The sequence below is a fragment of the Protomyctophum parallelum genome, assembly GCF_964188405.1.
Source record: "Protomyctophum parallelum genome assembly, chromosome: 20".
NCBI lineage: Eukaryota > Metazoa > Chordata > Actinopteri > Myctophiformes > Myctophidae > Protomyctophum > Protomyctophum parallelum.
In genome coordinates this window covers 24,239,445-24,266,123 of record NC_139718.1, presented here as the reverse complement: position 1 = coordinate 24,266,123, position 26,679 = coordinate 24,239,445, and the positions used below count along the sequence as shown (strand labels likewise).

Here is a 26,679-nt window from a genome sequence, read left to right as displayed (position 1 = left end):
TACAGCGCCCCTCACTTCACACAGGTGTGATTTTTTTATTAGTTTGATATAAATGGCCTCAATCAAGCTTTTATCATTGGATAGTATTATTGCTTTGAGACCCAGGCCTCTTCATTTGTTTTAATTGTTTTGCTGTTTATTGCTGCTACAGGGCCTGCAAGGCAAGTGAATCCTAGAGTAATGATGAACATAAAAAATAAACAATCTAGCTTAAAAAGGCTGAATCTGACAGACTACATTTGTAGACAGAAGTAATTATTACTGTAATTACTGTTGCTGGAGATTGGCATGAACAGACATGGCAACAATATGTTAAGAAATTATTTATTCTAGGTCTCACATTAAAAGTGGCTCCTACAAAACTAGCTCCATCAACAATGGTTTCAATAACCATGCGAACATGCAAAAGCACAATTAATTCAAGTGAATGCACTGAGGCATGTTGGGAAGTCCTTTTCGGGTATATTGGCACTTACTGTAAGCCTTACTGGAGGGGCTTAACCATAGATAGGGCTTAACTGTCCACAGTATCCCTCAGAGTCACACCTGACCAAAATCATGATGAGGCAGGACTTGCTGATACTCAAGGTTCCTTTTGCTCAATTCAGGACAATGCTTTGCAATATTTTGCTCAGGATTGTAACTGCTTTAATTTGAGTTTTGAGTATTTTTTTCTCATTTTTTTCTTTCTTCTAATTCATGTGTTGATGTTGCTGTATGTAAACGTCATTCCTGATTATTATTGTGTTGTGGTATCTCGGCCACATTGAACATGAGGGACTGCACCTCAACTGTACTACGAGCTGAAATAATAACTAATGATGATACACCTCAGGTCTGATTTCATTATCAGGCACAATCTTTATTTCATCTTTTTAACAGAAATGTCTTCAAATTAGCTTAGATTAAGATAACAGTACAGTTGTTATGTAGTCAACCCCTCCCAACTAAAATGTTATGAGTGAAGTTAAGAGAGGAGGCGGTGTTACCATTTCTTTAATAAATGCATACGTTGAATATGTGACTCCTGTGTTTTGATTTCCTTCTCTCTCGAGCTGTGTACCACCACCGTCAACCCACCCACAAGGCAATTCTAATATGGCACATTTCAATGAGGCAATTCAAAGTGCTGTAAAGTGTGTACATATAAAGACAGGAAACCCACCCAGGATGCCGTCAACCACATGTTGCAGAGGGCCTTCCACTTTTAGCAGCAATCGGCGATGTGCAGAATAGGGGAAGCATAATGTAGAATCACAATTGAATGTGCAGAAAGTATAATACTGTAGTGTAGGGTGTACATGTATACATCTGTACATTTGTGCGAATAACATTATAGAACTGCTCTGTAGTATTTATTTTATTAGGCCTATTGATATTTTTGTCACAGTCCCAGCAGGCAGGGCTCTGTTTTCCTGGTTTGTCTTTGTCTTGTCAGTGTCTGTAGGCTACTCTGTGCTCTGTGTGGTCGTAGGTTTCGCTCCAGTTTAATACCACTTGGCTCACCTGCACCCAGTCTTCTGCCTGCCATCAACTCATCACCTCCAGTCTATAATTTGATTTTCTATCGCCATTTCACCAGATCATTGAACAACCACGGTGGTAGTAGACGCTTCTAGCCAGTATACTCTTTGTAGTGATTGTTCCCTGTGAATGTCAGTTTTCCTGGTGATTTTGTTTTTGCATGTTTGATTTTTGCCTGTACTCATTGTACAGGCATTGTACAGGCACCTCAGATCTGATCTGCCTGCCTGCTCTGCTCTGCCTGCCTACCACCTTCCCTCCTCATTCCAAGTTTGTGTGAATAAACAACACGCTTGAAACTTTAAGAACTTTGTCTGTGTCTGCACTTTGGTCCGCCAGTTCTTGGTATTGTGACAAATTTATTCTTATCCTTGTTCAGGGCTTTGATTTGGAATTGGAATGGTCCAGACCATACTACAAAAAAGTGGACCTCACACCATATCACTCCAGTTCTTAAATCTTTACATTGGCTCCCTGTCTGTCAAATAATTTATTTCAAAATACTTCGGTTGATTTAATATACGGCCAGACCTCATTAACCCTGTACACCCAAGACACTGCCCCCACTGCCACCCTTAGATCTCCATATATGGAGCTGACCTGTTCTGACATTTCATATGTTGATCTGACCTCACCTCATCAAACCCTGTACACTCAAGACACGCTCCATATATGGCCAGTACAGAATTCATTCCATATGTTGATCTGACCCGGCCCATCCCAAAGCACCAGCGCTCGCCCAGCAGTCATCGTGTGCACTCGCCCAGAAGCTTCTCGCCCTCAGGGCGTATGTTTTATTAGGACATGCTTAATGGTCATGTCCTGTTATTCACATTCACAAATAAAAAGCAAAGCACTATTTTATTTAACCTAAATAACAGCACAGTTAACAATTAACATAACTGGGAAGTCCTTGACACTTTGACACACCCCCTGACACTACATTACCAAGCTGTGGGGGTGTTCCTGCTAATCCAGCTGCTCCAGTTGATAGTGACACCACGGGCAATGACAGACGCACATGTTGATCAACACATTCTCATCTCACTTCCAGTCCCAACTCCAAGCGGGAACAGAAATAAGAAGACAGCCTACTGCTGCAGGTAAGTGCGTCGACACAGCTTAAATATTATTATTTACGTAGTTTTAAAAGCTAAAACTTAATCTGATAAAGGCATAATAACCTGATCATGGTAGGCTGTAGCCGATTTACATTTTACAACCCAGATGTTCTTACAGTACTAACAATTAATGTCTTAATTGGCGAAAGTAGTAAGTAATTTTATTTACCCAATGTGACGAGAGTTGAGCTCAGCATAATGGCTGCCGTGCCGAGTTAGGCTACTGTTTTAATTGTAAATTTAGTGATCGATCGCCGATCGGGATTGATGATGGATCAATTCTCCCTTACAACAGACGAGTACGTGTTACAGCTTCTACGTGGAAATCCAGAAAGGACGATGGATGGGTGACAAGGGTCCGTATTTTAGGTAAGTAGCCTAGACTAGAAACACACGAATACAGGATAGGCCTGAGGGTATTCAAGTAAAAAGAATGTATAAACAAACTTAAAGACCATCAGTTGATAGTTTGCAACACTGGGTGCAAGCAAGTAGCCACCATGATAGCGGACAGCAAATGGTCCATCATTTGTGAGGTTTCTGGGACAGGCCTAATAGGCTACTTATTTTTATTTATTTATTTATTATTTATAAAATAAAGTGTCCAGTTCTGTTGAACATAGGCCTACTATATGTCTTTGTCAACCTGTGGATATTATTTGCAACAATATATATTTCGAATAGTCTAATGATGTAACGTATCGTAATGAATTTACCAAGATGTGTTGTTTTGATATTATTTCAAAATATAATGCAATGTTTTGTGTGTGTGTGTGTGTGTGTGTGTGTGTGTGTGTGTTTTTAAATATAGGCTAATATAATCTAGGTTGTTCAGTGGTGACCTCTGACCTCTGTCATGTTGTGGTCCTGGTTGTTGCTCATGGGGACTTGTCTTTCCTCAGGTTGGTCCTTTTCCTTCCATTCAATCTAATTTAGCACAAATATTTAATGTCTGTCTAAAGGCCTATTCATAGTCTGGATTTTCGGTGGTGAGGTGACCACCGCTCCGGTGGTGAGCTGACCACCGGAGCTGAAATAATGTTGAGCGGTGGTGAGTAAAAACAGAGAGAAGGGCTGGAGCGGTGGCGGTGGTTTGCTCTTCACCGCGGCTCGTGACGTCATGTTGTAGTTCGGTGGCCACCTAACCACCGAAATTCCAGACTATGTATGAGCCTTAACCCTCTAACACCCGCATTAATTTCTACTTGCAAAAAATCTATTGAGATAGGGGAAGGGGGAGAGACGTGATTGAGTTTGTGCTGTTTTGTTCGAACCTCGTTCCCAGACTGCAGAAAGCAGGCACGGACTGGCACAGAAAATCGGCCGTGGCATTTGTGGTCTTCACCGGCCCAAAGACGGCTTTTTTTTATTTAAAAAAAATGACTACCCAGCCCTTCTGGCATTTGTCAGAATTGCCAGACTGTCCAATCCGGGCCTGGCAGAAAGTCTCTAACCGGAAGTAAAGGAAGTACATGAGGGCTGTTATGCACATGTTGCTCTGCCTACTAGGATTTACTGTGTGTAGCCTTAGACTTCATTTACTTCCTCTTTAGCCCAAACCACATCAGCCACAACAAAACAATACATAATACATCAGACAGTACAATTACTTAAAACAAAAAACAAAACAAAAACATACAGTACATACATATATAAATACAGTATAATAAAGTAAGGGCACTTAGACTGGTAACAACAACAGAGTCCTTATGGCCACAAGACCAAACAGCTGCAGAGAATACAATTAGACATTTTCAGTTTCCAACAAAACCGTTTTTAAGGTCAATCACACCAATGCAACTTCTTGCAATTCAAGGAGTTGCAACTGGTGTGGTTTGGGCTTTAGACACGTTTTTAACTGTATTTAGACAGATGTCAACTTATTTTCCAATATAGCTTTTTTTCTGCTAAAGTATATTGTTGCTTCTTTAGATAATTATTCCTTCTTTCTTCCCATCCTAAACTATCAATTTGAAATATTTTATTCAAACACTACCCGGATTTAAATACTGTAGTATATCAGTGGGAACATAATTGTTTCTTACTTTTTTCCTTATTTATTTTGACTATAATATTGGCTGCTAATATTACAGTATCTTCCACAAAACACTCTACACACACCATTGTGTAAAATTTCAAATTGTAAAAGCTACCAGCTATATTGTGGAAAGCTGACTTTCTGGAGGTACAAAGGTTTCCATGGTCTCTTAACGGCAAACTGTCTCCCTGTCTGAACCCTCCAGTCCTCACAACCCTCACCAGCCCACACCACACCTCTGCCCCACGCTTGTTAAACTGTACATTCATGGAGCGAGCCAACATCACCTGTTGCTGGGAGCCTGGAGACCCCCGACCCTCATCTGTAATAACCTACACCCTATACATACAGAAGATGAAGTGAGACCAAACTCCTCTTCGTTTAAAATGTTATATAATATTATATACAATTCTACAATCTCAATCTGTAATTTCCTTGATTTGGTAAATGAGTATTAAACACTTACGGTAGGTATAATGTTGGTAGCTCACCTTAGAGTTAAGGATCCTGCTCGTGTCTGGATAACAATAAAACTGTCAGTGTTAATTTGGGTGTACAAATGAAACCGAATGAAGCTGATGGACTCTTACAGGTCCATTTGGTCAGAGTGCAGGTCAACTTTTCCTCCAGGAATTCCAGTACAGCACAGGCACGTGTTTTGGTGAACCATCAACAACAGCATATTGGTTATTGTCAGTCTGTAGGTGATGAAAAATGAAATGCATTACACCAGCACAACGCCTTTTGTAATAAGGGTCAAAAGACAAAGTAATCTATAATAATAATAATAATAATAATATATATGATTTATATAGCGCTTTTCTGGGTAGGCCTACCCAAAGTCGCTTTACAGAAAGAAGTACAGACATATTTTATTAGAAAACTATTTAAAAGGTTTAAAAGGTTAAAAACTAGAAATCTAAATCAAAAGAGGGACAAACAAGAAGGGTGTGTGTGTGTGTGTGTGTGTGTGTGTGTGGGGTTGTGTGTGTGTGTGTGGGGGGGGGGTTATGTAGGGAAAGCCAGTTTGAAAAGGTGGGTTTTGAGTGTGCTTTTGAACATTTCGAAGGTGGGGGCAGTTCGGATGTGAGTTGGGAGTGAGTTCCAAAGAGAAGGGGCAGCCACTGCGAAGGCCCTGTCTCCCCATGTCCGTTTGTTGGATTTGTGGGGTTCCAGTTGGTTGGCAGTGCTTGACCTGAGGGAGTGGGAGGGGACATGGCGGGTGATGAGTTCAGAGAGGTAGAGGGGGGCCTGGTTGTTGAGGGTTTTGTAGGTGATGGTGAGTATTTTGAATTCAATTCTGGACTTGACTGGGAGCCAGTGGAGTTCACGGAGGATGGGTGTGATGTGGTCCCTGGATCTGGTTCTGGTGAGCAGGCGGGCGGCGGAATTTTGAACATATTGTAGTTTTTTGAGAACCTTGGTGGTGACGCCATACAGGAGGCTATTGCAGTAGTCGAGTCTGGATGTGATGAAGGCATGAGTGAGTGTTTCAGCGGCAGTGTGGGATAGCATGGGATGAAGGCAGGCAATGTTACGGAGGTGGAAAAAGACGGTTTTGGTGATCTGGTTGACATGGGGCTGGAAGGAGAGGGTGGGGTCAAGGATGACACCAACGTTGTGGACTCGGGTGGAGGGGGTGACAGTGGAGCCATCAATGGCGAGGGAGAAGTCATGGGAGGAGCGGGTGAGGGAGTCGGGGCCAATGATGAGGATTTCAGATTTATTGCAGTTGAGTTTTAGAAAGTTTGTTTGCATCCATGTTTTGATGTCAGTCAGGCAGGAGGTGAGGGTGGAGTGGGTGATGGCGGTGATGGTTTTGGCGGGGAGATACAGTTGAGTGTCATCGGCATAACAGTGGAAGCGGAGACCATGAGTGCGCTATAGCTAAATCCCAGCAAGCCCCACATATACACAACAGCAGACCATTATTTAAGCTCAAACACAAACCCCCACAGTGTACTTGAACGACCAAAGATAGTAGGCAGATGTCCTTTGGTTTACTGTTGCCATACGCAGGATCTAGGCCTGTGCCTGACTAACATTAAAGGCATAGACCTAGATAGATTCTAGATAGTCTAATGATCAAACAACATTTCAATCCACATCATCTCGTTCAACATTCCAAATTGTAGATCCTTTACCAAATTATGGTAGCAGAACGAATGGATAAGATAGGACTCAGTCTGTAGGCTAGAAAGTTAAGAAAGAGTTAATCCTAGGTGGGAAACATATGGCTCCCATGGAAAACTCATTTTCTAATAGAATATTTATTCTATTATTACAGGCCTATATACTATACAAACCACCCATATGTTCTGGTAATGTTACTCGTATACCAATCTGGGAACCCATTGGCAAAACAACTACTCATATACTGGCAAGCCTACTGTCTGTGCCTGGAAGTTACTATTGCTATTTAGACCTTTAGCATCACACTCTCTTATCCAGAGCCTCTTAAAAAGTGCAAGGTCGGAGGATGTGCCGTGAACCCTTGTAAACCAAACACGATGATCTGAATTGATGTTACACAGCAGTATATTTTAGTCTGCTCACCAGAGCTCACACCAGGATCAAGCCAATAGACTATAAGCTTGCCAAACTGTTAATTCAGCCTCTTATGTATTTTGCTAATAATCTACATATTTTATTTTATATATATATATTATATTTAGCTTGATTGCCTACTTGTTTGTTTGTTTGTTTAGGGGGGGGTGCTCGTGTGTATGCGGGATGCGTGTGCCCGTGCACGTGCGTGTGTATGTTTGGAGAAAGTGTTCTCTTTTTAAATCTGTTTAGGAAATGCCTTCAATCTATAAAACAATCTTATGTGAGGTTTAGATCATTTCCTTTACGAGGCTTTTTGGCAGGAAGTAGTAGTATTTTGATGAAAATAAATGTGTCTTACATAACATGCGTGCGTGCGTGCGTGCGTGCGTGCGTGCGTTTGTGCGTTTGTGCGATGAGTTAGGCCTCACTGGTGCAACAGAAGCAGCTCTGGTGAGGTGGTGAGGAACTGCTCCTCTATGGTGCCATTGCGGGTCCCAATAATCTGCACCACATCAGGCACCGAATGCACTGTGGAATTCAAAAGCGGTGTTTCGTTCACGTTCTGCATCAACGTCACAGCACACACTGCCAATGGCCTGGTACCATCGCCCCAACGCTGTCAGTCTGGCAGAAAAGAAGGTGTGTGTCCGTGCACGCGTGTGTGTGTCTCTGTATCTGTGTCTCTCTGTATCTGCATGCCGACCATTGTTTTTGTGGCTCACCTTCTCTCAATTTCTGTCCTGTGCCCTTTCACTCCTAACTCTCTGCTGCCCCATCTGGCGGAGTCAGGTTATTTCACTCCCTCCCTCTTGCATTCTCTTTCCCTCATCTCATCTGTTTCTCTTTGTTCAAACTTCTTCCTCCCTCCATAATTCTCTCTCTGACAAACACACACGCAACACACATCCACACACACACACACACACACACACACACACACACACACACACACACACACACACACACACACACACACACACACACACACACACACACACACACACACACACACACACACACACACACACACACACACACTCTCACTCTCTCTCTCTCTCTCTCTCTCTCTCTCTCTCTCTCTCTCTCTCTCTCTCTCAGTGATGTTGGTCCCAGTGGTACTGCGGTCAATGCAGCAGGTTGAAGGAAGTCCTCAGTGTCTGCAGTTAACCTGGGAGATTCCTACGCCCTACGCTTTGTCTGAAGAAGAGATTAGAGATGGGAAACTTATTTCACAGATCGAGTATTCTGCACAGGGGCAGGTCAGATACCAGTCATACCACATGCCTCTTCACATTCCTTAACATGTAAAAACATAACCAAAATACACAGAACCTCACATTCCTATACAGAACCCACTGTTTGGCAGCAGGGCACAACAATCTTTTTACTTTATATGTTTATTTGGACAGGACAATGCATATTAATGGACGTCACATGGACGTAAATACACCGGATATAGCACAGTTGCTCACTTTCATCCGCAGTCCTCACAGGAAACACAAAACGGAAAAACAGACAGTCAAACAGTGGAATACATTTACATGACATTACATAGGGAACACAGCATAAAAAAGAAATACACCTAAAATAATCATAAATGGTTGCAGCTTTGGTTTTCAAGCAACCATTTTTTCAGATTGTATTTAAAAGAGGGAAATGTAGCACAGTCCCTTATACGCAGAGGAAGGCCATTCCATGCTACACAACCCTGTACTGAGAAGACATTTTGGCCGAATGTTCTTTGCCGGTGCGGCACTTCGCACCGGCACTTGACGCAGACAACGCTATTGCGTTGTGGCAGAGGCATTTTGGGAGCCCGCGGTGACCAGCCTGCATGGGGGCCTACTGACGTCTTGTTACGCCGCTGGGCGGCAGGCTCAAGAGCTCTTGGAACCAGAAGGTCCACTGCACCGAATAGGAGGGGTCAAATGCAGAGAATGAATATCGTCATGGCGATCAATATAAACTAGAAAAAACTGTTCCTGAATAAACAATGTGGGCTCGAGTAGCTCTCTACTCAATGTTGATGTATTGTCACAACCCCCCTCCCTCTATCTTCCTATTGGTTGTAGATAGTTTTAACATGTTTTTGTTATTTTTATATTCTTTTGGCTTTTTCTGCCTTTATTGATAGGTTGAAAGTAATCTGACAGGAAATGGGGAGAGAGATGGGGGGGGAAGACACGCGGCAAAGGCCGTCTGGATTGGGAGTCGAACCCACGGCACGCTGTCATGCTGGCTGGTGCCCAGACGGTTGAGCTAACCGTCCAGGCCAAGTTTTAACATGTTTTAATCAATTTCGTAATAATGTAGCTATTGTTGATTTTATTGATTGCAAATGTGGGCCCTCAACGTGTTTCTGTGGGCTTTAAATAAATGAAGGTTACTAAATGATTAACTGAATCCTTCCTCTTCTTGTATCCACTGTACGTTGCAGCCTAACGCCCAGGTCAGTAATGTGACAGTAAATGACAGCAGTTTTGTGGCTTGTGTCTTCAAACCTGCCACCACTTATACCATCAGACTCCGCCACCGCTATCTCAGTGAAGCCACCCCCTGGAGCCAGTGGAGTACACCCTACCATGGCAGGACAGGAGAAGCCGGTGAGTCCAGTAGGAAAACAATAAATAAAATAAAAATGTGACAGTGTTCTACAGTAGAAGGACAGTGCCCTATACAAGGGTTTCCAAACTTCAGGCTGCAACCCCCCAAAATTATCATATGTGAACTTGGGACCCCCCACCCCTGACAAGCACTCGTAATTGTAGGCACCTTTAGTTTCAGTAGTCGATTCCACAGATAAATATTTTGAAAATAGCCAGACTATAAATATTTGAGCTTGTAGATTGGCAATTTTCACAATGCTCTTTCTTGTGTAATATTTGACAATATTTAGCACTGTTTTAAAACTGATTTAACACCTATAATTCATTTTCAGTGAGACCTGTGTTTTTTTTCTGTACGTGCGGAGAAGTCGAGTGGCAACAACGCAAGCATATTTACGTGGGCGCGGTCCTGTGAAATTTTAATTATAGAGCATATTGCAGAGAAGTGGCAGAAGTCTATGTGTTTCATAAATACACTGTTAGTTTCATGTGTAACAGGGTTTTCTATCTCATGTGTATCAGCTCCAGCCGTAGCACCACAACTATGGAATCAGATGAATGAAGCAGACGGATGGAGACACGTCGTTCTACTTTGGAAGGTAGTTTGTGTGTGTGTTTAGTGTAAATGACTATGGCTGGGTTTCCCAAACAAATGTTGTGTGTTTCAAGGTAGCTTGAAAAGGAGTGCAGCGCATGCGCACATGCCCTCTAGGCCGCGCACAGAAGCCTGTGTGCTGCCTAATTGGCTCCATGGCAGCCAATCAGGCACTATGTCCTTTTTTGGGAAATACGACATTATAGACATAAACAACCCAGAATAGGCAACCCTATCTGTCTTTTGAATGACACTTCCAGACCACAACAGAGTTGTGTCCTTCTCTGCCTGCTTTCTACTAACGCATCCAGTAACACACATGCTGACAGGCAGCCCATGCAGAGGAATTTTATACATTAGGCTACATAAACGCTGCTGCCGCCTATCACAAGCCTTTTTATTTACACCATAAAAACATCGTAATTAAATTAATATTTTTATCTCTGCATCATCTAGAATTTCAGCCAACTTGCTATATTTGTTTTATTTTTGAGTGGTGCAACCACTCCAAGGAACAGCAATGTCCGTGTTAACCTATGTGACTATGAGTACCAGTAAGGGCAAAGTAGGCGCTGTTGTGCCAAAAACAGAGAGAGAGAGAGAGATAGTGCTGCACTGTTGCCTGCTAATGAGAGAGAGAGAGGGGGGGGGGTGGAGTTGCACCACTCAGTTCACACCGGTGTGATTTTTTTCTTAAGATCATCTGATCAACTGTGACAGCCCATTTAGGACAATTCGGCTAATATAACTCAATGCGTCGTCTTCATTTTGCTGCTGTTTCGACCGCCGCCAAAAGAACAGATCTACAAGCTGTCGACAGTCATGGACTCATGGCGCAGTGTATTAATGGGTTAATATTTTTTTTGGAAAGGAGCGCTACATTACGCAAGCATGAACCACCCGAAGCTTTGTTTTAATTTCGAAATCCATATATGACTCACCACTCTCCCTCTCTTCTCCTTTCTCTCTCTCTCTCCCTCTCCCCCCCCCCCCCCCCCCTCACTCTCTCCCTCTCTCCCCCTCTCTCTCTCTTTCTCTCTCTCTCCGCACTCACTGTTCTATTGGGCTTGGTGGCACAGCGCTGAGCGCATCTGAGCGCAGACAGGCAGCAGCGCAAAACTGCAGTGTTTTTATGTGCTTCCTTAACCCATTCTGACCGGGCACCCATTTTGGTGTCAGCATCATGTTATGCTTTAGCTATTGAAAAATAGCAGATCTACAAGCTCATATCGCGCCACCGAGTGGCGCGATACGAGCTTGTAGGTCATTCGACCACGTATATCCACGGTTGCGCTGCGTAAAATATGCCCTCCGTCCCCAACTGTGTTTCCTCATCATCCGCCACATTATATAGTAGGGACAGTAGTATATATATATATATATATATACTACTGTCCCATTATGCAAGTGAATTAAATAGAATAACATTTGATTGTGGGTTAATAAATATAGGCCTATACAAGGACGTTAATTCTTTCAGTGCATGTTCACAGTGAAAAGAAAGACTGCCCCTAAGAACCACACGCCCACTCGCTACGCATGGTCCGTTTGGGAAACTCAGCCTATGATTAGTGCATAATTAGTGTTTAATGATTTCTTCATGCTAACTGAGTTTAAAAACATACGTAATATACATGTTTAATCATCTACATCTCTACACTGTTGTGTGTTTGTTGTGTATGATCTGTGGTAGTCTGTGGTATACACTTTCCAAGCTGGGACCAGAAATATGACAAAAGAGTTAACAAAAGGGATAAAGACTGTGTCCGTAAACATTGCTTGTGTTCTTGAAAGCTTGTTGCAATATTGTTAAAGTTCTTGTGTCATAGCAGTCACCAAGGCCTCATTGTCATCATATTTGTTTTTGCGGTTTGTGTTTGCATCATACAGCCCGTGGATCCCTCTCTGGCCAATGGTTTTGTGCACTCCTACAATGTGGGGTGTCAGACAAGCAGTTCTTCTCGCCTACTGAGCGATCATGGAAGTTGTAGTGTTTTGCACCATAACAGCACATCCTGTAGTTTGCCTCTCCCTCCTGAAAGGTGCAAATGCTTTCTGACCGCCTCCAACTCTGCTGGGACCTCCCCGGAAGCCCATATATGGCTACCTGGCTCGACTGAGACAGGTAACGGCAGGAAATTACCGAAGCTATTTTTTGCACTTAAATACTCTTTGTATTTCTTGGCTGTCACCCGTTAATATTGTTTTTTGCACAATATTATTGTCTTGATAATTGTTATTATCTTATCTCTTAATGTTCTCACACCTTGAGCAAAATCAAAATCAATCTGTCCTACATACTGACGTTGCTTCTGAAAAGCAAAGCAAACATAAATTAATGTCACCTGGAAAATATGATGCCTATTTTATGTGCTTAGTTCTACATTCTACATTTTACATTATTAATGTGAATTATCCACACCTGGTCGTTCTGTTTTCCCCTTTCTGTTCAGAATTCCCACCCACTAGCCAAATCACTGTTAGCTCATTGGATGACAACAGACTGTATGTGCGATGGGCAGCTCCAGATGACCAGGCAGTGACTGGCTTTGTAGTGGAATGGTCTGCTGTTACAGAGCAAAAAAAGAGTAGTCTACAGTGGGAAAGGCTGAATGGTTCCTGCAGTCGATTGATCATCACAGGTAAGTAAGCCAACAATGGCCACATCCCATAAAAATTATTTGTACATCCCTAACATATATTTATCCATCCATCTTCAACCGCTTATCCGTAGGCGGGTCGCGGGGGCAACTTCCCTCTCCAGAGCAACATTACTAGCGACTTTAAGCAACCGGAAATGAATCAGTGCTCGATACATAAACCTGCTCTCCGTCGCAGCCCTTTCTACTACGGCAGAACCTACACTTACAACGCCATGTCATAACCATGTTTATTGAAATTCTAGCTGTCATACATTTACACTGATTGCTCCATCACCTCTCTTATGCGGTGTAATGTGTTGGCATGCTCTGATCAATGAAGAAATAACACTAATACCATATTTCATATTAACCATGTTTATTGAAACGGTTTTAGAATAACACGTCACGGCCCAGGCCGTAGCGTAACGGTCTGGGCACCGGACTGGTGATCCAGTCGCGGTGTGCCGCGGGTTCGACTCCCGGACCCCACACGGCCTTTACCGCATGTCATCCCCCCATCTCTTTCCCGTTTCCTGTCAGCCTACTTTCTATCCCTTAAAAAAAAATCAATAAAGGCGTAAGCCGCAAAAAAAATATCTTAAAAAAAAAAAAAGAATAACACGTCACAGATTGCTCCAGCACCTTCCTCTTTCCACTGATGATCATGTCCAGCGCATGTAAGAATTAAGCAATATCGGCAAGTTAGCTGCGCGACGGGGTGTTTAAAAAAAAAGTTTGACACATGCTGCATAGACGCGTCACCATGGGAACCAATGTCGCCGTCGCTGATGGTTGTTTGCTTAACGATTTTGACAGCTACGGCGATTGCGTCACAGCTCCCGTACTTCCGCCTAGCGGAGCCGTCCCGAAAAGTCGTTGCTTAAAGTCCCTAGTGACTTCCTCTTGGGGGATCCTGTGACGTTCCAAGGCCAGTGAGTCGATGTGTTTCCTCAAACTGTGCCTTGGTCTGCCCCGGGGTCTCCTCCCAGTGGGACGTGCCTCATATATATATCAACATATATTTTATAAATGACTAAAATGTGCAATATTGAATTCACCCCTTGATGCCCACTTAAAGGTATAGGGTAAGTTATATTTGGTTGTTAAAATAAGTATTAAAATAAAAATATGTAGGCTATATTCTGATAGGCTTCATTGATATATCGAGTGCTTGTTCAGTAACAGGATATGACTCTTCAGTTCTTTAGTACAGAAATTGCATTGTCTGGTGAGGATACCAATTTTATCCAATCATGAGCGAGAACTCGCACACGATACAGATTAAACAAGTGAAACAGGAACTGGAACACTATAAAATTGAAGCTGATAAATGGTTTATCTCTCCCAATTGGCTGAAAAGTTGCAACCCCCTTGAAAATGTATTTTATGTTTATTAAAGAGATGGGGAGACCCCTGTTCATCACCATTTCATAATTTTTTCGACCACTGTCGATATCGTGGATTTCACAATGCCACGCCAGACTTCCCGGTCCTTAAATACCATCCCCAGTTCCTGCTTACTGACGCATGTGTCCCTAGCGATGACATCAGGGTATGACAGTTTTCTACCTCTGGTCTGCTTTGAGGCAGTACTCCAGAGAAGAAGGGAAGATATAATAATAATAATAAAGCTTTATTTGTATAGCACCTTTTAAGAACAAGTCACAAAGTGCTTTTACAGAGAGACATATATAAAAACATAGCAAGGAGAACACACAATAGAATAAAATACATGACAATAACAACAAGAAATCACAAATCACATGGTTAGGGGGTTGAATGCAGCTTTGTAGAAATGAGTTTTAATGAGGATGGAGCGGGTGGGGGCCAATGCTTTGGAGGGCAGGGAAGTAGACAACATATTAAAAATGATGGAGGAATGGTCAGAAACACCACCCATAGCATTAGTTTCAATGTTTGAAATGTTCACCCCTGAGGATAGGACAAGATCGAGGGTGTGGCCTAGTTTGTGTGTTGGACCAGTTGAGTGGATCATAACCTCATTGTCAGCTCTGTAGTGGCCGGCAAACTGCGTAATTGGTGGCTCTTCCAAGACAGATTTTGCGCTCTCATTAGAAGGCGGGTGTAAGTGCCATCCAACCGTTTCTCGTTTCTTTGAGTAGAAGCGGCCCAACGGTCGTCCTAAATATTTTTACTTTTAATATCTTACTAAGCTGGGTCTTACTAAGACCCCTGTTACTGAACATAGCAATGATTACTATCAGTTTATCCTGCTTTAGCTTTTTTTTTTAAAGGATATGGATATTCTTCCGAACTAATATAATTAATTGAACATGGGAGCGGAGCACATTCCCAATCAGCAGTAAATTACGCACAAGTTGTTAAAATCCAGATTTTCTTTGCTCTTAACACATTTCTTGCAACGCTGATCAAATGCTATTTTTTCATTGCCTTAGTGACTAAATAAGACTATGTTTGATAAACAAAGTATCACCACTCATGCATTCATCCTAGCCCTCAGTAATCTAAATAGCATATATCCAAAAGTACAGAGTAAGTACACAATTGACATAGATATGTTTACTGTGTGTCGTTTCAGAGGGAGTAGAACCACTTGTTCGCTATGCTGTGACTGTCAAGGCGTTGCACGGTGAACAAGGAGCAGGGTTGGGCAGGATACATCATGTTTACACACGTGAAGGAGGTACAACATTCTTATTTGTATCATGAGGCGCTTTTTTTTTCAATTACTTTGATGCATTGTTTTGATAACAGCACTCAGAAGAATGGCTGTGAAAAGAGGGGGAGGCTTTCAATTTTTTTAAGGAGAGGGAGTCAGACCAAATGGAATGTGCTCTCACATTAAAATGTGTACAACTGGTCCATTTACAGTGATTTTACAGTGATGTCTCTTTATGATTCACATATTCTTCAGGAACAATTTGCTGTGTAATATTAATATAGTCAAACACATCTGTCACATTTGCTTTTTGTGTACATTAACTTGAGTAACTCAGTAAACCCTAATTTGTTTTGGTTGTCTGAAGGTAATATAATTGGAATGTAATTTTTAATGAGATTGAACATTTAAATGCATGGTAATTAAGACAATGCAACATGAAAGGACCTTTCTGTCATGGACTCTTTCTTCTTTTCTACTTTCTCCCTTTCGTCGTCTTCTTCCTCTTCTTTCTACCCTCTTCTTGTTCTTCATCAGCATCACCATGATCAAGTCAGGCAGAATAGACAATTCTTAAGCAACACGCTGCCCTCTGCTGGTCAGTGGTCCTTGAGGGGGTTCCAGGTGATCCCCAGCTAAATGGACCCATATAGATCTTTACAGGCACACACCATGTACCTGTATCTTTCATTAGCCATACAAAAAAATGGAAATTCTTCCAGGGGGCACAAGGGGGTGCCCGCAGGCCACCTATTGGGGAAACCTGCTCTAGGCAATTGTTTCTGTATTTGCAGTGCCCTCTGCTGGTCCCAAAGTGACGGTGCAGGAGATATCTTCCAACAGGGTGGAGCTCAGCTGGAATTCCATACCTGTTGAGCAGCAACATGGTTTCATCCGAAACTACACACTCAGCTGCAAAAACTCAGATGGACACACCAAGAGTAAGTCTCGGAAACATATGCACATGCTCTCACACACACACACACGCACACGCACGCACGCACGCAAGCACGCACGCACACACAAACACACACACACACACACACACACACACACACACACACACACACACACACACACACACACACACACACACACACGGGCAAACCCAGAGTGATTCTCAGAAACATACACACAACACGTGTTTCCATTGAGAATGACTACAGTTGAGTGTGACAAAACTACACACGTGCATAATGCGTATACAGTGCATGATATATCACATCACATTGATTGATTGATTGATTGAAATATTTATTAACAGTTTGCAGAATTACAGTACATTTCAAGCACAAACTCAAATACACATGCACACACACCCACAACATTATTTGCCGTTTGTGTTGTTTTCCAGGAGTGTTCATAGCTGGTGATGTTCATCGGTACCCTCTAAGGAATCTGTTACCTGGTGATTATACCATCTGGATGCAGGGGAACACTGACGCTGGCTCTGGTGTAAAAGGACCACCCTCTGACTTTAAAGGTGTAGTGAAATGAAAAATACACGTTTTTCACACGTTTAGACCATATCCGACATATGGGCATACCTAACAATGGGTGCCAAAATATTAGCACAATTCTCATTTGTGTGTTTTTAAAAATCAATTACTTCCTTAAAACGAAAACGTCATCAATAAAAGCCAATAAAAATGAAGCTCAATCATTTGATTCCCATAGGTGCACGTCCTCAAATCCGTTTTAATCCAATTCAAGATGACATCCAGACAGTGTATTACTCCCTTTTCAACTTAATCATCACGCTAAAATATGTATATAGGTTGTGTACAGGTTAGAAAAGAATCCCCTGGATTTTCTGCCGTCTCTGCATCACGCATCACTCTGCATACGTGTTTTATTATTATTTAAAAAACGTGTATAAAAATAATATAATCTACACAACACGGTAACACCTTGTGATGTGCTTGTACTGTAGATCTGCTAGTTTCACTGCTTTGTGCAGCACTCTTGAACTCTTGATAAAGTAGGGCTTTAATTTACCAAACATATAACAACTAAAATGACACATATGCTTTCCAGGATTGAAAGGTACAAAGTATAGGCTTTCCACAAAACACAAATAGATTACTGTACTGTACTGTAGGATAAATCTACTGTACATCATCCAAATATGAATGTTGCCCGGGGTTATCCATCCAAGCTGTCCCGAAGGTTCTTTATTGAGGCCTAAAACTAATAACTGGGTGATGATTTCCTTATCTCATACCCATAGCCTTATTTTGTCACACAGTCAAAAAAATAGCATTTGATCAATGTATCAAGGTTATAGCAATTGAAACAGTTCAAGTGTGGCCATGTTAAAGATTGAAGGAGTCTCATAGATTTCAAACATCCAAAATGTAATGTAATGTAAAAATCACACCTGTGTGAACTGAGTGGTGCAACTCCCCCCCCCCCCTCCTCTCTCTCTCTCTCTCTCTCTCTCTCATTAGCAGGCAACAGTGCAGCACTATCACTCTCTCTGTTTCTGGCACAACAGCGCCCCTACTGGTACTAATAGTCATACTGGTGCTCATTAACCAACACATAGGCACATAGGTGAACACGGACATTGCTGTTCCTTGGAGTGGTTGCACCACTCAAAAAACAGGCATACATGTACAGTGTGCTCCATTTCTACGACCAAAACTTTGCAATGTATTTTGGACGTTTGCAAGTTACGGCCAGTGTACAGGACAGCTAAAATTATGGAATGCAACTTTAACTAAACTTTGAATGTATGTGTGTCATGCATTTGTGTAGGGTCTGAGAATGCAGATGTACTGATGATCATGATCCTTCCAGTTGTCATGACTTCAGTGGCGTTTGTACTGATAGTGTGCCTGGCACGTAATGACATGTAAGATCACCAACACACACAAACACGCGCACGCATGTACACACACACACACACACACACACACACACACACACACACACACACACACACACACACACACACACACACACACACACACACACACACACACACACACACACACGATTTGGTTGATCATTCCATATCCCCTCACTCTAGGCCTTAACCATAATTGTTCTTTCCCTAACTCTAACCCTAACAGATACTAACACTAGGCTACAAAAATGTGACCTATGTCATGAATACACACATGCCTGCGTTATCAATTTGGCATGACCCTCTGCCATACTGTAAAGTTTCATAAGCATGTGATGCTGCATGTACAGTATGTATTATGGACAGAAGAAGAATTTTCACAAAACAGCAATATTCATTGAATCATTCTTTCACTTAAAAAATACTTTGTATAGGTCCAAAGTTTCATTGCCAACGGTCAAACGGTACATGAGCTATGCGCATTCAAAGTTTGCATTTTCAATTGAGTGCTATAGCGCCACCCTTTGGCCAATGGTCATGGGCTTTGCATCGTCACCTTTTGGCATGGCCCTCTACCATATTGCCAAGGTTCGTGAAAACCGACTTCAGCCAGAACTGCTATTTATTTCTCACACACTCACACACACTCACACACACACACACACACACACACACACACACACACACACACACACACACACACACACACACACACACACACACACACACACACACACACACACACACACACACACACACACACACACACACACACACACATTCAGACAGACATTGACTGAATTATAGTATGCTTTTGGATCATCAAATTCAGGGTTTGAAAGTTGGGTACCATTAACATCCTATAAGGCAAACATGTCTAATTTAAATTGTGCTTTAAGTTGCATTTAATGTGTCAAACTAAGGGTTATTCATGATTCAGAATCCATTGCAAGCTTTAGTTTTGCACGAAAAACACTCATTGGGCTAAAAACGACCATAGCCACTTCCCCCTAATGTGCCCAAATGTGCTGACCTCATCACATTTGTGATGACAGCAATAGCCGTTTTTAGCCCAAGGAGTATTTTTTGTGCAAACCTAATGCTTGCAATGGATTCAGAATCATGAATACCCCCTAGTTTGACTTTGACACGTTAAATGCTACTTAAAGCATAATTAAAATGAGAATTTTTTGCCTTAGGCTAATAAGATGTTAATGGTACCCAACTTGAACCACTGAATTTACCATGCTCCAAAATGTATATAATTCACAATTTTAATGTTATTTGGATGACCCTAAGGATCATAAAAAACCTTGAATGATTACTATTGCAATTTATTTTGGGCCAAGCCCCTTTTAGCTTGGATTGACTGGCCCAGAGTCATCTAATAGAAGAGTTGTGATATTTGTGATATCGAGGGGGCAGAAAACAGTCCGGTCATGTGGTTCATGTACTCGCCCATAGACTCCAATGCATTCTATAAACTTCCGGTTGTCCCCATTCAATAGAAGCCCCATGAAGTGAACAGAGTTTGCGTGACTCTGTCCACTCTATGGCTCTGGACTGGCCTATTATGTCTGGTGAAAAGCCTCAACCTTTTACTTGTTACAGGGGTAAGTTACGATTTGCAGCCACCTGTAGGTGTTCTTTTTGGGGCATTTTGAAGGATGCCCCAAAAATAACGTCACACAATAACGTCACACTGTTGGTTTAGCATTCCACATTCTGCCAGCATAGCAGTAGAACAATTTGACACTTTGGTCAATCTACACACCTTAATTCTCCTCCTCCTCCTCTTCCACCTCCTCGTCTTCCTCATCAGAGCTGAAGGTGCCATCAGGCAGGCTGTACACACGTATCATTTGCTTGTTAGGATCTTTGAGGATGATGTACTTGCCTTCGTCCAGCTTGCGGCAGACATCTATGATGCAGCGGAGGATTCCCCAGGCGTTCTCCATGCTCAGGTTGATCTGAATGGCAAAATCATTGGGCTTGAACTGCTGGGTGCCCAGGATAATGTGGCGAGAAGAGTTCGTCACATGGCAGCGAGACACATATCCCAGCTTTAGGTAGTCAGATCTAGCCAGTATGGCACAGCAGGTCCAACGTGCCAGTTTGTAGCTGTTATTCTTCAGCTCGGTGGCCAGGACAGCTGTTCTCTGGGAGTCCAACTTCTGACGCCAGTCTATTCCATTACAGTGCCTGGAGTCCCACTCGTTCAGGGTCTTTATGTTAATAAAAGACACCTCACTGTTGGCTCCAGTCATCACACCGTCATGTTCACAGCGAACAACCAAGTCGATGTCCTCACCTAGCTTCCAGAAGCGGTACCTGTAGGCAACAGAGGTCACATCACTCTTATCCATGTCTTCCTCCAGAAAAGGATTGGGGTTAGGAAACTTGTAATCCTCTCCTCCCGTCCGCAAACACTGCTGGCTAAAGTTGTGGTTGATGTACGTGGCCTCCATAGCCAGGTTACGGGGAGAGTTGAAAGAATTGGCTTCATCTTGGGGAGGCTCATTAGCGGTCTCACTCACAGTTAACAAATCAAAGTCACAGTTGTCTCTCTTGTCGAAAAAGAGCTTGTCGCCCACTTTCTGCACAATGATATCCCAAGAGTTGACTGAGCGTGTGCAGCACATCAAAGTGGCCAAGATGGCATCAGTGGCAAACACATTACCTTGGGTTTTAGCCAGCTTGCGAATGACAGGATCATCTGAGGTAGTGACAGTATGGAAGTTCTCTCTCTTGATGCTTTTGAGTTGCCTTTCATTGCGAGTATTGATGCGATCAAAAGCCTTGTCGTACTGCTTCAACGTGCCGCAGCACTCAATGTCAATAGGATCGGAAACCTCCATGTATCTCATCTTATTCAGCCTCGGGAAGTCCATCTCTTCCTTCACCTCCCAGTCGCTCCTCACCTCGACAGAAGAGAATCTGGGCTTTTGCTGGGATTTCTGGAACCACTTCTGACGTTTCTGGTCCCACTTTGGCCTACGCTTGGCACTGTTGGGCGGGTTGGAATGAAGCAAGTTTCTACGGTCCTTGTTAGGCCACTTTCGATTGAGATAATGGCGGTGAGGGTAAGCAGTCTTCGGCGGCCTGGCAGTGACTACCAACTTGAAGCTCTTGTCTTCGTCATGATGAACGTAGCCATATAGACCACCATCCCCAAACTGAGAGGAATATTTATGTGTGTATCTCTTATCTTGATACGTTGCACCAGTCCAATCAGCCACCTTTCCCAAGCGGTCTCCTTTGCTGAAGGGCTGATAGGGCATGTCTTTGAACTTCTCTGGAACGGCACAAGGGCCCCATCCTGTTGGATTGTCCTGGATCACAATAAAAGGGAACTTATCCATGATCTTTCAAGTTCATACTTTTCAGTTCTGCATGGTCCGGTTTTGAGCTGCCGTGACACCCAGGTCTATGATGTCACTATGATGTCATGGCTGTCAGGTCAGGTCAGTGTCAGGGTCAGTCAGGTGTCAGGCCAGTCAGTCATGGCCCCAAAATTGGAGGTCCATGACATGATACTGCGGCGGGCCTCCAAGTACTCTGAGCAGCATGAAGTACTCTGAGCGGCAATAGTAGGTATCCATGGCAACCATCAATTGACAATGACATGGATGCCATTAAGGGCCTTTTTAACAGCCGCCCCAAGATTTCTTGAAATCTATGCCAATACCCATTTGGAACAATCCCAGTTGGGGACGCAAGCCCCTCCGGTTATGCAATACCTGTTGTACCCTTTGTCCGTCTGTCTTTTTCTGTTTGTCACTTTTTATGCCCATAAGAGGATCTCACTATCCCATTCCTTGTACCAAAGTTTTATAACTTGGGTTTTCAAAGTTAATTATCTAAAAACTACATTTCAAAGTAAAAAGTTCAGGCCTGTGTGTCCACAGTAAGGTGATGTTTTTAAATTGTGAATGGAGTCTTCAGGTGAAAGTATGAAGAAGTTTTGACATATCCACCCTCCATTGACTTCCATTATAATGTTTAAAGTAAATTCCCTCGATAACGACTAAACAATTACCCAAGAGAGAAACCGCACGATTCCACAGTAAGCTGAACATGTTAAAGTTGAATGGAGCTTCTAAGTGAAAGCATGTAAGACTAGTTAGGTGGCAAAGTGTTCTATTGACGATATTATACTGGTGGCTACACTAAATTAGCACCCCCACAACTAACTTATTACCTTGTAGGGTGAAACAGACGCTGTGTCAAGACATCCCCAACCCTTCTCACAGCAGCATGGCTCACTGGACACCTAAGGCCCTCTTGGAGGTGACGTTTAACACCTGCTGGACTCTAACCACTAACCCCCACTGTTTTGTTCCCCCTGTGTCCACTAATCTCCACTAAACCTGCATGGCTTATGCTAAACTGTTAATATTTAATCATATTAAATTCATATAATTATAATCCATTGAGCCAATGGATTAATATATCTGCATTTATTAGTATATTTTTTACAATGCTTGATGTATTGAATGAGTTGTGTATCGATTGATCAAATGTTTCTGTTTGTGCGTGCATGTGTGTGTGCGTGTGTGATTGTGCGTGCGTCCGTGAGTTGCATCTCACATCTGAGTTTTGCTCTTTCGCTTTAGAATTTGAGTGTTCTGCTGAAGGCAGAGACGCCCCACATCCACCAAGTGGTTTTAGATGATGAAGCTGCTGATGAAGCTACACAGCAGAACTCAGGACCCGTTGAAGTCTTCAGCTATCACACAGTCCAAAGCCCAAACATGCATTCTTCACACATGAATGTTCCCTTGAATGAGCTGCTCCCAATTGCCCCCATCAAGGAGGACAATCATTCTGAGACTCTCCTTTCCCCGTGTGATTCCACCTACACCCAAGTCTTCACCTCAAGACTGCCCCATACTATTTCTCAAGCTCTCCTGTCCTACTCTGACCATGGATTTATGGACTGTCAGTATACCACTGTTGGCTTTCTTGACTCTGAGTTGCAGCTAGGTGGAGACAGTGAGCCACATGGGGATGAGCAGGGTGAACATGAACATGTCAGAGGATCAGCTTTACTTCTGTCTCAGGCAGACAAACTGGAGAACCCTCCCCTTACCCTGGCAGAGAAGAATGGCCTCATTCCTCTTCTTGCTTCGACCAGCCATGTCAAGCCCCCCCTTTCTCACTTGACCAACGTCTGTCACTCCTCTTCCCCACTGTCTCTATCAGGTGAAGAGAGTTCACCCCGATGCTATGACTCACCCCAATGCTACTATGACTCACCCCGTTCTGCAAGTCACTTTAACCCATTCCCCATTTCCTGTTCCATACCTGTTCACCGATCAGAGCCTGAACCTGGTCGTCTCTGCCCTGTTGATTTAAATTATAATGCAGATTATTATGTTATATTATAATATTTTAAAGCTGTATATAAAGATTAATATGAATTTCATGTCAGTCCATCACGCTTCATATATGGCCGTCTCCATAATGAATCACGACACTGATCTCATAAAACCCTGGATAGCCATACATGGAGAAGACCGGATCATCATACAATTTACAATTTACAATTTAGGCATTTAGCAGACGCTCTTAATCCAGAGCGATTTACATTTAAGCAAGAACAAAAGCATGGGAATACATCACATAAAAGTATTTATCATGAAACATGCGTAAGCTAAGAAAGTAACAGTGGAATATCTATATAATGAAACTATACATACACTATACATATAAACTATACATATTTACTACTATGCTATACATATGTACTATGGCGTGCTATGACTAAATACAATACAATTATAGTGCTGTCTACATAACATGCTATAAGTCTGTATCAAATGCTATCTAAGCCAACATAAATGCTATCTAAGGGGTTAGGGTAAGTGCTATGGGCCATGATGGAGTCTGAAAAGGTGGGTTTTCAGGCTACGGCGGAAGATTGGGAGTGATGCTGCAGTTCTGACTGCAATGGGTCAATCATAGATATGCATATATGGAATGGAGCTGGCCAGCAACTCTACATCTGACCTCACACACCATGTTGATCTGACTTTATAAAACCCTTAGATCTCCATATATGGAGCTGACCTGTTCTGACATTCCATATGTTGATCCCTCCCCACCTGTCCTTCCTCTTCAATGTCTCCCTTTTGACTGATACCTGTCCATTCAAACTGTAGACTAAAGTCTACAGAGCCTAGAGTTCTCAACAAAATTCTAACAAAATTAAGGCCCGGCCCTACCTGGGCCCTAACTGAGCTGGCCCGAGGCCCTGTCTGGCCTTACTAATTAGCACACATTTTACGCCCTAGCCGGCCCAAAAACGGAAAAATGAAGAAAAGAAAGGTCCATATATCTGCATTCCCAGACCTGTTGTTTGAGCGCGACCTCTCGGGCGTGTCACTGGTGTCGATATGTAGATATACAGCTCTATATGCGCACATTAAATTAGATGTAAGCAATGCAGCTGTTTTGAATGACTACTGTAATTTCATGATTTTCTTTGCCATGAATGCCACGGAATGGAAAATGCCTGCTGACTAGACATTTTTTTGTTTGTCAAAGTGTGTGTGTGCATGTGTTTTGTTTTCAGCGAGTCTTCAGTGAATGTAATATTGTGCAACTGAAACTATTCAATATGTTGACAGTTGACGTGTTGTTGTTTTCAGATGAGAATTAAAATGATGCATGTTGAAATGTAGATAATAAGCATAATGCAGCTATAACATGTATGCATTACTGCATTTTATACATGATCATTTATACATTATTTGTGCATCGTGTCATTAGTAAAGGGTTTCAGATCATTGTTTTTGTGCATCGTGTCATTAGTAAAGGGTTTCAGATCGTTTAGAAGCATCGTGTCATTAGTAAAGGGTTTCAGATCATTTAGTTTTTGTGCATTGTGTCATTAGTAAAGGGTTTCAGATCATTAGTAAAGGGTTTCAGATCATTAGTAAATGGTTTCAGATCATTTAGAAGCATCGTGTCATTAGTAAAGGTGTCATTAGTAAATGGTTAGTAAAGGGTTTCAGATCATTTAGAAGCATCGTGTCATTAGTAAAGGGTTAGTAAAGGGTTTCAGATCGTTTAGAAGCTTGTTTCACAAATGGGACAGCCATTGAGTTTCTCTTAGCTTATTTACAGGCTGTTGCAAAAAAATAAAGACGATCTACGAGATCAGATCACACATTGTAACGCATTGTTAGCTTGTAGATTGGCTATATATTTGGCAAAGAGTTTTGGTGTACTGTATATATTGGCTTTGGCAAAGAGTTTTGGATGAAAAAAGCGGCCCGAGTGCAGTTGTAACTCAAAGAGATGGCAGGGAGGGAGGCAGTAATGTGGGGGTACAAGAGGAAGGCAAAGCCAGGATTATATACCTGAAACCGGGAGAACCACAAAACCTTCCTCATGTGCTTGTTAAATTATTATCAGTGGAAGCTGCAGTCTGGTAGTCTTATGCATTAAACACACAGGTCACAAGGGCTTCATTTATAAACTATTTAGATGATAATGTGTCATCTTTCCATTAAAGTCCATTAAAGTGGACTGTTTTTACTTTACTGATTGTAGGCCTATAGGCTACAATATTCAATGAAGGCTAGTGTAAATATTAGATTTATTGAAAATGGAGGACCCTGATGTAAACAATTAAGTCTTAGTGCTTTTTCTGCTTTTATCCTTTAGCAGTTTTTTTAACTCACCTATTCTGCTTTTCAATCAATCAATTCACCATTGATTTTATTCAATCATAATTCTCTCTGCCAACACCCCCTCGACCCCCCCCCCCTACACACACACACACACACACACACACACACACACACACACACACACACACACAAAGGAACACAAAACCTCTGGATTTGACTGATGTCCTACTTCTACGAATATAGGCCTACCTACAGAGTCAGACAGTTGCATATGTGTTTATGCAATTTGTATTTAGCATTTTGTCAAAGATTTAAATCAATCAAACGATTGATTGTTGTGTTTGGCACATAGGCTATAAATAGGCCTACTATTATGTTGGAAAGCTTGGAAGTTGGAACCAGACTTTGTCATCCGACTCTCATCCAATGAGCTAATACCTCGCAGGAGACAACTCTTCTTCTTTTCGGCGT

At 42.4% G+C, this 26,679-nt stretch overlaps 3 protein-coding genes across 3 annotated transcripts in view; 1 reads left to right on the top strand and 2 right to left on the bottom strand.

The window, feature by feature from the left end:
* LOC310878259 (inositol-3-phosphate synthase 1-A-like) overlaps positions 1-26,679 on the bottom strand; it is a 250,924-nt gene that overhangs the window by 77,661 nt on the left and 146,584 nt on the right.
* On the top strand, positions 2,949-24,094 carry LOC310877554 (interleukin-31 receptor subunit alpha). Its single transcript, XM_083791461.1, has 15 exons — positions 2,949-3,014; positions 3,457-3,547; positions 4,889-5,042; positions 7,655-7,872; positions 8,332-8,492; positions 9,671-9,836; positions 10,362-10,438; positions 12,325-12,559; positions 12,888-13,076; positions 15,637-15,741; positions 16,512-16,658; positions 17,072-17,200; positions 18,478-18,574; positions 22,777-22,858; positions 23,185-24,094. Exons 2-15 carry the CDS (start codon positions 3,502-3,504, stop codon positions 23,956-23,958), a joined length of 2,580 nt encoding a protein of 859 aa, XP_083647587.1. The 5' UTR covers positions 2,949-3,014; positions 3,457-3,501; the 3' UTR covers positions 23,959-24,094.
* On the bottom strand, positions 20,206-22,698 carry LOC310877327 (eukaryotic translation initiation factor 3 subunit D-like). Its single transcript, XM_083791149.1, has one exon. It carries the CDS (start codon positions 21,928-21,930, stop codon positions 20,344-20,346), a length of 1,587 nt encoding a protein of 528 aa, XP_083647275.1. The 5' UTR covers positions 21,931-22,698; the 3' UTR covers positions 20,206-20,343.

Coding starts and splice junctions, on each gene's coding strand:
- LOC310877554 (XM_083791461.1), top strand. CDS start 3,502: ATGTTGTGGTCCTGGTTGTTGCTCATGGGGACTTGTCTTTCCTCAG. Junction 5,043..7,654: donor CTATACATACAGAAGATGAA/GTGAGACCAAAC, acceptor GCGATGAGTTAG/GCCTCACTGGTGCAACAGAA. Junction 18,575..22,776: donor TGCCTGGCACGTAATGACAT/GTAAGATCACCA, acceptor ATTACCTTGTAG/GGTGAAACAGACGCTGTGTC.
- LOC310877327 (XM_083791149.1), bottom strand. CDS start 21,930: ATGGATAAGTTCCCTTTTATTGTGATCCAGGACAATCCAACAGGATGG.